General features: G+C 39.6%; 1 protein-coding gene across 13 annotated transcripts in view; it reads right to left on the bottom strand.

Moving 5' to 3' along the window:
* Positions 1-12,474, bottom strand: part of NAV3 (neuron navigator 3) — an 893,860-nt gene that overhangs the window by 157,801 nt on the left and 723,585 nt on the right. For all 13 annotated transcript variants that reach the window (XM_070788552.1, XM_070788555.1, XM_070788553.1 and 10 more), the window contains 2 exons: positions 11,656-11,764; positions 10,608-10,991 (listed from right to left, as the gene is read on the bottom strand). In XM_070788552.1, coding sequence (XP_070644653.1) covers positions 10,608-10,991; positions 11,656-11,764 — 493 coding nt within the window. The remainder of the gene's footprint in view (positions 1-10,607; positions 10,992-11,655; positions 11,765-12,474) is intronic.

The following is a 12,474-nucleotide window of genomic DNA, read 5'->3' as shown; positions in this document are numbered from 1 at the left end:
AAGAAAAAAAAGCATTCTTTTTAAGAAGCACTTCAAAGGATACACATTTTGCATTGACCCTTGGATTTTCCAGGTAATATTAAATAGGTTTACATCAGGTATTAATTGTACCAAAAAAGTCATTCATGTCTAACTCCTCTGTTTACAGACACTGTTGTACTGGAATGCCGGCAGGGAATTTTCATAGTCGAACCATGAGTCTGCTATTTGACAATTATATACAGGGTAAAGCACAGGTAAAGCAAATTTCTGATTAAAATTTTTTGCTTGAAAATTCTTCCTTCTTTTCATTCTTTCTAAAGGATTTAAAATTTTTTTTAAAAAATGAATTTCATAGTTCCTCTAGAAAAATTTGCTACAATCTGGGAACCATAAATGTTAGGAAATCATTTTGAAAGAAAATGTAAAATTTTTAAAAAGATCTCCTTATAATGTTATATGTAAACTTCTCAACCATAAGCTGAGCTTAACAGGTAATAGTCATAAGGAAGACTGGTATAAACAAAAAGTTGCAAAGGAAACTTGTGAAGGTTACTGACAAAAAAGAAGAATCTCTAAAAACATGAAAGTCTTAAGACAACTTTAGCCATGTTGAAATTCTGTAAGCTCTAAGATGGTTCACATAAAAACCCAACAGTCTCCAAAAGCATTTCTAATTCTTCTTCCATCCCACTGCTATCTCTTTTCTTCCTTCTGTTACAGAAAAACGTGGCTTACTTTGGCATATTTTCTTTAGCTGTACGTTTTCCTAATTAATATTTCCAGGCCATACTGCTCCACCCTGCACTAGAATGAGATCTCAAACTGCTTCCTGCGCACAGATAATTTGCAATTCCCATTAGCACCTCAAATCCAGCATAAACTGCCCATATATTACCTTCACCACAAAGATAAGTCTCTTTCTGTGTATGCTAATATAGTTACAGGAAAAACACTCCATTCACCTAGTCAACAATCTAGATAGATGATTTTCTACTTGTCACTCAGCAGCCTCAACTATTATAGGATAGTCTACTCAGACCCGTGAATCAGCATCACTGTGTTTTATGTCTCAAAATCACTAAAATAGGAAGAAGTATTCAAATCTTATTTTTGTATGTGATTCGATCTCATTTTCTCAATCAACGTAAATATGTACAACTTTATCTTCACAGCAAATCCATAATTTGTTAAGCATCATAGTTAAATATATCATATTTTTGCAAGAGTATAAAAGTACACATTAAATAATAAGTAAAAAATAATATCAGTTTTCATGTACCCATAACCTGCATTCAGAAAGACAATATTTCCAATCTTCAGTGACCATACAGGCTTTTCCTAACCCTACATTTCCAAACCTCGCTTCCAGAGATATCGACTGTCCTGGATTTTGTATTAAGCATTCCTTTATTTGTCTTTATGATTTTACCACATGGACATACATTCCTAGAAATACATTGAATTTGAACTTTATATAAATTGAACCATATTATATATATTCTTCTGTGACTTGTTTCCTTCATTCAAAATTAAACTTTTGCAAATCGTCTACCTTGATGTGTATCACTGTGTTTTGCATGTTAGAGTTGTGTAGCTTCACTTTACAAAAGCACTACAGGGCTTCCCAGGTAGCGCAGTGATTAAAGAATCCACCTGCAGTGCAGGAGACTCGGGAGATGTGGGTTCAGTCCCTGGGCTGAGAAGATCCCCTGGGGTAGGAAATCACAGCCTACTCCAGTATTATTGCCTGAAAAATTCCAAGAACAAAGGAACCCGGCAGGTTGCAGTCCATGGGGTCACAAAGAGTTGGACACAACTGAGTACACACACATGGTTTACTTATTAACTCCTGCAGACTTTTGAGCTGTTTTAGGGTTTTTTTGATGTTACAAAAAACTCTACCATGAACATTTATATAAACATAATTCCTTGTGCTCACAAGCAAGTGTTTGTCTAAAGTCTGTATCTAGAAAAGGAATCATTGGGTCATAATAGGTACATATACATATTCAAACCTTACTAGTCAGTGCCCAAGAGTTTTGAAAATATTTTCAGAATAAACTTCTTATGAATAAGAAGTTGCTTATAAAGTAAACTTGCTTATGACTAAGAATTTTCATGTTAGCTTTAATTTATAAATTCCAAATTATCAAGCAGGTTTATCATATTTTTACTTTGTTAAAGGCCATTTATGTTTTGCCTGTGAAATGTCTGTTCATGACTTTTGTCCATTTTTCTATTGGATTCTATGTTTTTTCTTTTCTCATTGATATTCATCCTTTATTAGTTGCACATGTTGCATATGTTTGTGGTTTATGTGGGGTTTTTATTTTGACATTTTTATCTTGCTTATTTTTATGTGAAATCAATTATTTGGAATAAAAAGAAACTTGATCTAGATACCTTTCTAACTTCACACAGTAACTGCCTCTATTATTTTTGTGTAGTGTTTTAAAATGCGATAATTAGCTTTCTGAGATTTCTGGACTCTGTCCCCACCCCTCATTTTGATCTGGACCTTCTCTATTGTCACTTTATTGTCACATCCTATTCAGTTTGCTTCTCCTTCTGGAAGTTTCCCCTCAGAGTGGGGCCCTGTCTGGGAAGGAAGTTGTGGCTGGATAGTTTAATGAAGTCATGGGAACAAGAAAACTCCATTCCTTCCAGATAATGACCTTCAGCCCTGACTCTCCCTGCCTGGTCATAACCCTCCCAGCTCCAGCTGCTGCCTTCAGACAGGGCCTGTGTGTATTCTAGTCAGCGTCGCTTGGGTCTTTTGGGGTTATTCTGTTCTCAGTGTGATCAGATGTCCCACTACTACCCTCTGTTTCTTTGTACATGGATGATGGTATCAGTGGTAAAGAATCTGCCTACCAGCACAGGAGACACAGGAGATGTGGGTTCAGTCCCTGAGTCAGAAAGATCCCCTGCAGTAAGAAATGACAACCTGTTCCAGTGTTCTTGCCTGGAAGATTCCATGGACAGAGAAGCCTGGTGGGCTACAGTCCCCAGGGCAGCAAAAAGTTGGACTCAACTGAGCACACAGGCAAGCTAGTATAATTCTGATTCTTTGGCTCTTGACTAATTGTCCCTCATTACTTATACCTGGGGTTTGAGATGATACCTGGTATCAGCTTTTTTAAGTAAACAATGATCATTTTTTATGGCTTAGCTATCTAATTGTTTTGTCTGTTTCTTGTGGAGATTTGGAAAGATTCAAAACCCATGTCCCTACCAATCTTCCTAGAACTGTTTTTACACTCAATATTTCATATCAGAAACTTAATATAACAATTAGATATTTTCTATGACATGAAAACACAGGGCATCTAAAATTTGTGTTCATGTTTAACTTCCAAGGAACTCTAGTTTAGCATCTAGAACAGAGATGGCGAGCACAGATAATTTTAAGGGTTATCTCCTTGATCAAAGGTGCTAGCTAGGGAGAACTATACTAACAATGAATGATTGCTGTGAAGCTCTTTTATGTTTGTTTGTAAAAGAATAAACTTCTATGAGAGAAATGTGGACAAGGAGACATGTAGACAACGGGGTCAGTATGTCAAGATGATTAAGAGTGCAGACTGGAGGCAAATTGTTTTCAAGTTCAAATTCAGCAATGCACGTGTCAAGTAAGTTTGTATTTTTTTGGAATGCTAATGAGTTAACTTTCTGAGTTCTACCTAAAGCTACTTAATCTATCCGTGCCTCAGGTGTTTCATCTGTAAAATGGAGACAGTAATCATACGCTTACATCTTACCGTTATGGTGAGATATAAATTAATTAGTTAGGAAGCACTGCTGTTAATAAAGCTAGTGGATCTGATGGAATTCCAGTAGAACTATTCAAAACCCTTAAGGATGATGCCATCAAGGTGCTGCATTCAATATGTCAGCGAATCTGGAAGACCCAGCAGTGGCCACTGGAAAGACTGGAAAAGATTAATCCTCATCCCAATTCCCAAGAAAGGTAGTACTAAAGAATGTGCTAACCATCAGACAAGTGCACTCATCTCCTATGCTAGTAAGGTCATGTTTAAAATCTTGCATGCTAGGCCTCAGTCAGCATTATGCGAACCAAGAACTTACAGATGTCCAAGCTGGGTTTAATCCAAGGAAGAGTCAGTCATGTCCGACTCTTTGCGACCCCATGGACACCAGGCTCCTCCGTCCATGGGATTTTCTAGGCAAGAGTACTGGAGTGGGTTGCCACTTCCTTCTCCAGGGAACTTCCCAACCCAGGGATCGGACCCAGGTCTCCCACATTGTAGACAGACGCTTTACTGTCTGAGCCACCAGGGAAGTCAAAGGAAGAGGAAACAGAGATCATATTGCCAACATCTGCTAGATCATAGAGAAAGGTAGGGAATTCCAGAAAAACATCTACCTCTGTTTCACAGACTATGCCAAAGCCTTTGACTGTGTGGATCATAATAAACTGTGGAAAGCTTTTAAAGAGATGGAAATACCAGACCATCTTACCTGTCTCATGAGAAACATGTATGCGGGTCAAGAAGCAACAGTTAGTCTTGACCCGCATACATGTTTCTCATGAGACAGGTAAGATGGTCTGGTATTTCCATCTCTTTAAAAGCTTTCCACAGAATCTCCTTTTCATTGTCTTCTTAGGAAGTGAACACCCTGTCACAGCAACAAAAACATTTTTTAGGTATTGCTTGTTAGACTTCAAGCACTGGCTTAACTTTGAGTATGTCCTGAATATTTGGTATACATGGTCAACAAATAAAGCAAAATGTAACACGCATTCCAAATTTTGTCTGCTCTTGTTAAGGATTTAATGGCCGAACTATATGACAAATTACATGATCTTGGCATATGTTAAGTTCAAATTAATGTAAAACAAACTAACAAGAAACTATTTCTATTTAAGTCATGTTTTTTATTATAGCTAGGCCTCAATTATCCTTCAAATGCACACTTACACTGTTATCTGATTGTTTATAATAAAGAATACTGTACCTAAAAAAAAAAGAAGCAACAGTTAGAAGCCTGTATGGAACAACTGATTGGTTCAAAATCGAGAAAGGAATATGGCAGGGCTACCTGCTGTCACCCTGTTTGTTTAGCCTATACGCTGAGCACATCATGAGAAATGCCAGGCTGGATGAGCTACAAGCTGGAATCAAGATAGGCAGGAGAAACATCAGCAACCTCAGATATGCAGGCGATACCGCTCTAACAGCAGAAAATGAAGAGGAAATAAAGAGCCTCTTGATGAGGGTGAAGGTACAGAGTAAAAGAGCAGGCTTAAAAGTAAATATTAAACAAACTAAGCTCACGGCATTGGGCCCCATTGCTGCTACTGCTAAGTCACTTCAGTCGTGTCCGACTCTGTGCGACCCCACAGACGGCAGCCTACCAGGCTCCCCCATCAGTGGGATTCTCCAGGCAAGAATGGGCCCCATCATTTCATGGCAAATAGAGGAAAAGTGGAAGTAGTGACAGATTTCCTCTTCTTGGGCTCTAAAATCACTGTGGATGGTGACTGCACCCATGAAATCAGAAGATGTTTGCTTCTGGGCAGGAAAGCTACAACAAACCCAGACAGTGTGTTGAAAAGCTGAGATATTCCTCTGCCAACAAAAGTCTATACAGTCAACGCTGGTCTTCCCAGTAGTCATGTATGGTTGTGACAGCTGGACTGTAAAGAAGGCTGAGTGCCGAAGAACTGGCAGAACACCAAAGAATTGATACCTTCGTACTGTGGTGCTGGAGAAGACTCCTGAAAGTCCCTTCGACAGCAAGGAGATCAAACCAGTCAATGTTAAGAGAGATCAACCCTGAATATTCACTGGAAGGACTGAGGTTGAAGCTCCAATATTTTGGTCATCTGATGCAAACAGCTGACTCACTGGAAAAGCCCCTGATGTTGGGAAAGACTGAGGGCAGAAGGAGAAGAAGGCATCAGAGGATGAGATGGCTGATGGCATCACCGATGCAACGCACATGAACTTGGGCAAACTTCGGGAGATGGTGAAGGACAGAGAGGCCTGGCATGCTACAGTCCATGAGATCGTGGAGTTGGACACGATCAGGTGACTGAACAACATCAAAATGAGTTAATATATGTAAAATGCATAGAGTATTCAGTTCAGTTCAGTTGCTCAGTCGTGTCCGACTCTTTGCAACCCCATGAATCCCAGCACACCAGGCCTCCCTGTCCATCACCAACTCCTGGAGTTCACTCAGACTCATGTCCATCAAGTCGGTGATGCCACCCAGCCATCTCATCCTCTGTCGTCCCCTTCTCCTCCTGCCCCCAATCCCTCCCAGCATCAGAGTCTTTTCCAATGAGTCAACTCTTCGCATGAGGTGGCCAAAGTACTGGCGTTTCAGCTTTAGCATCATTCCTTCCAAAGAAATCCCAGGGCTGATCTCCTTCAGAATGGACTGGTTGGATCTCCTTGCAGTCCAAGGGACTCTCAAGAGTCTTCTCCAACACCACGGTTCAAAAGCATCAAAACTTTGGCGCACATAATAAGTGCTATGTATATGCTGACTAGCATTACCAGCTATTTGTCCATTAGACTTTCTACATTCACTAAAAATAATTCTCATATCTTGAATATGAAGTAAAGCATTATGATTACGAATAAGTAGTTTACCGTGTACATCCTTTTAACCCAATTCAGGTAACCCTACCTTTTCCAACGTTATGCATGCTTCAGTCACTCACAAAGTTTACTACAGGAGAAATGAGGAAGGGTCAAAGGAGGAAATGGCAACCCCCTCCAGTGTTCTTACCTGAGAAACCCCATGGACAGAGGAGCCTGGTGGGCTACAGTCCATGAGGTCACCAAGAGTCGGACATGATTCATGCCTGCACGCAGGGGAGAAGCAGGATTAAAGTATCCACCTCCCTTTTAAAAATGTCATTCTCCAGAATTAAATTACTTTGTGTTTGGGCCATTTAAAGTAGAATTTTAGGTTATATTCTTGGTCTAACTATTTATCACTGTGACACCTAGAGATAACTCCAGTTTCCACCCATTTAAAATATGCAATTTCCCCTCCAATTTTCTAGAGTACTCCTTTTTTTTTTTTTCCTACATGGAGACTTTTTCAAAGATATTCATTATAAGTAAGAGGCCTTCCTCTGAGTAATTCCTAATTACTGGCAGATTCACATCCCCAAGTGTTTAAAATAATTTTGAGAAGAGAAAAAAAAGAGATAAGCCTTTGCATGCTTCAAGAAATTTTGAATTCTCAGAATGCCCATTACCTAATTTTCTCAGTTCTACCTGAAGTACATGAAAAAAAAAGAGAAAGTCCATTTCCATTTACTTCATGACATACCTTGCAGTTACATGAAGAGAAAATCCTAAATGAAACATCTTCATTCACTGCTATGCCTTTTGAGCCTTTTTTCTGTCCATTTAATCACTAAAACATAGTTCTAAAAATTGGGAACAGACAGTTAACTTTGTGATTCAGTATTTCTTCATGAATTGTAGCACAGACATTTCTATGCCCTTTTTCTTAAGGAAAGTATCAGATTAACATTCCCCTGAGCATGTCTTCCTATCTCTTAGTTTCAGGCTGACACACTGGACCGCACCCTTCCGACTTCGACAGGGGCATAGCACGCTCAGATCTGAGCGGTGAGGATGCACAGCACACCCTGGGTGCCCCCACAACCCCAGCCGCCACTGAACCAGGACCAGCGGCCCCGCCTCTGCCACGCTCATCACCCTCCTCTCGGGGTCAGGACTCAGTCACGCATCACATTCCAGTGTCTGCACTCCGCCACGGGAAACAGAGCGTGCATAAGGCCAAGCACATCGACATCATCAGAGGGAGCTTCCAAACAAGCTTTGGGTTGTTTTTACTTTTTTTTCTTCATCTTCTACTTTAGTCACTGAATATGGGTGACTTGGGTGGGCAACACAACACACGCAGACACGAACGTGCACTTATACAGACTCATCTGTGGGGCTGTTCAAGACCTCCTTTGAAAGACCAATAGTGAACAAAACCAGAGAACAGAAGTGAGAAACAGGTTTCCAGTGAGTCAGGAAACAAGCAAGAAGGAAAAGGGATATAACGGTATTTTTAAAATTTCTCATTAGAGAGTTCTGCAGAGACTAGTCAGCTCTTATCCAGGCAGCTTCCTCTTCCTTCTGGGCACGCAGCTGAACAGTGGTCCCTGGCTGCACTGACGATCAGATGCGGCCACCTCAGTTCTGCATGAGGGAATGTGCGTACAAGTCATACCCCCACTTCCGGGCCTCGTGCATATGAAACATTCTTACACCCCGGTTCTCTATCTGTCATCTGCCTATTGAAATCAACCCCCAGGGTGACACTGGCTATCTGCCTGGGTAATAGCCATGTTATCTATCATCCTAGTCTGAAAGAATGTGTCTTATATACACATTCCCTGACTGATGACCAGAAACGCCAGGAAGGGTTTTATGTGAAGGAGAAATTAACTTCTTTGTGTTAAGTTGCTGAGATTTTGAAATTTCTCTGCTACAGAAGTTACCTAATACAGCTCCTGAGTATGGGTATGCTGGTAAAATATATTACTATAAGCAGAACTCAAGTTTTTTTAAAAAATGCCTTCAAAACCCACTTATCTAAGAATGTATATACACACACTTACATATACATGTACATATATTACTATTCATTTATTGAATAAATGAACACATAAAAATATAAAAAAAAACTAACATGTGAATAATACATGGGCTGGTACTGTGTCCATATGTTCACCACTAAATACACAGTTCCTAGAATGTTGCTTTACACATAGGAAGAACTCAACAAATTTTTCTAATAGGTACATACGTAATTCATCTTATGATCTCTCTTCTCTATTATTTTCCCAGGATTCTTTCTTCATACCTCTCACAATTTCAACTATCTCCTATATGAGATCATACCCTATGATTATTAGGTTATTAATCATCAGGTTAATAATTTTACTGATAAAAATCTAATTGTGATGACACTGATAATTTACTGAACACTTACATTGTGAAAGACTTTGTGCTAAGGACAATTTGTGGGTTTTTCTTCATTCCTAACAATTTCATGAAGATTCTGCAATTTTGTCTTTATTACAGAGAGGAATTTGGATAAATTAAGCTCTCGAGGAGATCACAGACAGCACATGTTAGAAAGAGATTTAATTTAGACACTATGACTCCAGTGGCAACTCAACTACCTCCCACCCTAATTAACAATAACCTGTCTCCCTAATTCTAGCTCCTTACAAGCTCAAAGAAGGTGGCCACCAGGAGTGCACTGGTGGGTATCAGGATATCAAAGCAGAGCTATGAATCTGATCAAAAGTACTTTTGTACTTTTTAAGGTCTTGTCCCCATTCAAACAAGTTTTTCATGAATGAAGTCAGGAAAGGTTACTTGTATAAAGAATGTCTTCTGAGACTAGTCCTCTCAGAAGCATAAGGACAAAGAATAGGTCAAAACCCAGACTCACATGAAAAATATAGATAAAGTTAATTGGAAAGTTTTTCCTTGTATTACAGAGCCTGGGTTTTGAGGTCAGATGTATCTGAGTCCCAATGCCATTTTAGTCTTTCCTTAGCTTTAATACAATTGGGGCCAACTGTGATCAGTTTCCTTATCTGTAAAACAGGTTTAAAAATACACACCACATAAGGGTTGTTAGTGGAGGGCTGGTTAAATGACAACGTCCTTAAAGAACGTGACAAGAGTGAAGTAGGTAATAAGTTTTCCAAGTGGCAACTACAGTCATTAATAGAAGTAGTTTTAATAGACTATTCTATTTCTGCCACTGGGGATCACCCTAAGATTGAACTAAATATTCCAAATTGCCAAAATACTTTTTGAGAGTTTTACATCACAATATTTTTTTTTTTGGAATGTAATAGGAAACAGAAGGAAAACAAGCTAAGATGTCAACAAAAAAGAGAATAAACAGATGGAAACTTGCAAATGTAAAAGTTAGATCAGAGGTGCATAATTAAGAATACTAGAAAATATGTGTTCCTTAGAGCAGTTACAGGCAGCTTTGACAAGCCCCCCAAAAATCAAGCAGTTCAGCAAAACTCCTCCTGTCTCCTTCCCACGTCCTTCACTACAAAATCTGTGATTTAAGAAGCATGTGAAAATCACTCTGAAAAACATACGGCACATGTGTTTCTCTGAATTAACAATAGAAAAAATTAATGGATTATAATGAAAAGATTTTAGAGAAATTTTGGATATTTTACTATTTATGAGTGATCAGAAAAGAAGCCTGAAATATCCCAAAATAATCTTAGATTTCTCACATTTTCTAACAACTTTATTAATTGTCCTTATATACTCCCTTCCTGGAGGCTTACCAGGTAGAGCAGTGGTACAGAATCTCCCTGGCAATGCAGGAGACACAGTTTCAGTCCCTGGGTTAGAAAGATCCCCTGGAGAAGGGAATGTCAACCCATTTCAGTATTCTTGCCTGGGAAATCTCATGGACAGAGGAGCCTGGTGAGTTACAGTCCATGGAGTTGCAAGAGTCAGATAGGACTTAGCGACTATAAAACAACAAATTCCCTTCCCATAGCTAATGCATCTCAGTAGACCACGCTCTTTACACAATTCTCTTGGAGCCCAGGGCCCAGGGCCACTTACCCACTGTTGATGTCATCAGTCCTGAGACTTTTCCCGAGGATATCACCATCGCTCATATATCCACCAACGTCGACTTCAGCAGACATGTCCAGGTCACTGCTTGCTTTCTCACTCATGTCAATCTGTGACATGTTTCCCAGTCGAGAGACAGCAGCTCGACGGAGAGGCGTAGTATACATGAACCTTGAGGGGTCCGTGTGGATGAATCTCCCAGTACCGCTGCGAGGGTAGCCGGCACCCAGGGACGGAGCATCTCCAGCCTGAAGTCGAGGGCATGCCTGGCCCAACCTCCAGGTCATGGGGGTGGGTCGACCTGTCAAGTTGGGTATGGTCCTGCCGTTCACTTCCGTTGTTACAGTGCTGTCAAATGTTGTCTCCAGGGTACTGTCAAATAAAATAGAGAAATCACTAGACACTGGCTCACCTGGGGCCATGAACCCAGAGTGTATGAGCACGGGAAGGCTTATGGTTGAGAGTCATTTCTTGGAGCGATGTCTACTTTCATGGAAGTCAAATTATACATTCATTTTGAGATTTCTAAACACCTCTGTAGGTATCAAAATGTAGGAAAGGGCATTCGCCACAGCTTTTTCTTTTTTGCTTTCCAAGAAAGGCCATCATTACATTTTAGGTAAAACAATGTTTCATATTCTCAACTAACCGTTAATTTAACTCACTGTAGCCTTCCTGGAACTCTTCTGGAAGTTAACGACAATTAGTTTGAAAGACTCTCTAACATGCCTCCTCAGATGCATTTTAACTACAACATCAGCCATTGTTATTTAAGGCAGGCCTGAAAATCCATTTAGCAGTGATGGTGGTAGTTCAGTAGCTAATTCACTCTGAATGGGAAATTATATGAAGAGATGGTTAGGAGTAAAAAAATCACTGGATAGGTGCTGAGAGGTCACCAGTTGATTGTCACATAAAATTTAAGCGAGAAAAGAGTAAAGGGAAACTAAAATCCCTTCTTTATCATTATAAGAAGTTAGGCGCTTGCTGTAATTTTTTCTTTACTGGCCCCCAAACAGGCAGAACTGAAGAAGACCTGTGGCTTATCTGGGTCCCACGAAGACTAGACATCGTCTCTTCTAAATTCTGCCTCAAATCTGCTATGTTTTTAACTGTTCTCATTCTTCTTGTTTCAGGGTCTTCACCTAGGAAAGTAACACAAGAATTTGTTATTCATGTCATTTATTGTATATATATATATATATGAGTTCCTTTCATCAAAACTTAAAATAATAGGTAGAAAATTCCAAATAACTATATAATCTGAAATTATATATTTTTTTGTTCTACAAACAAAATGCAAATAGAAACAAATATAATGGTAAAAATAATTATTTCAAGTGGTGATAATATAATAATATTTCTTAGGTCTGAAACTCCAGTACTTTGGCCACCTCATCCGAAGAGTTGACTATTGGAAAAGACTCTCATGCTGGGAGGGATTGGGGACAGGAGGAGAAGGGGACGACAGAGGATGAGATGGCTGGATGGCCTCACTGATTCAATGGACGTGAGTCTGAGTGAACTCCGGGAGTTGGTGATGGACACGGAGGCCTGGCGTGCTGCAGTTCATGGGGTCGCAAAGAGTCGGACACGACTGAGCGACTGAACTGAACTGAACTGATGAGCTTAATAGTTGCAAAATGAGAGTCACCAGCTCCATGTTTCTGAGCTTAATTTAAAAATCTGCAACTAATTATTTCCATAATCGCCTATTTCAAAGTGTGCTCAGAGTAGCTGAGATAACCTTATTATGTAGCAAGTATACATTTGGATTTAGGGGAATAAGATGGAGGCCTTTTCTCATAAAGCAATATCTTTTCAAGTCTTTCAACAGACTAATGAACAAAGATTC

Source organism: Bos indicus, chromosome 5 (genome assembly GCF_029378745.1).
Source record: "Bos indicus isolate NIAB-ARS_2022 breed Sahiwal x Tharparkar chromosome 5, NIAB-ARS_B.indTharparkar_mat_pri_1.0, whole genome shotgun sequence".
NCBI lineage: Eukaryota > Metazoa > Chordata > Mammalia > Artiodactyla > Bovidae > Bos > Bos indicus.
The sequence above is the reverse complement of the archived record's forward strand: the minus strand, read 5'-3'. Positions and strand labels throughout refer to the sequence as shown.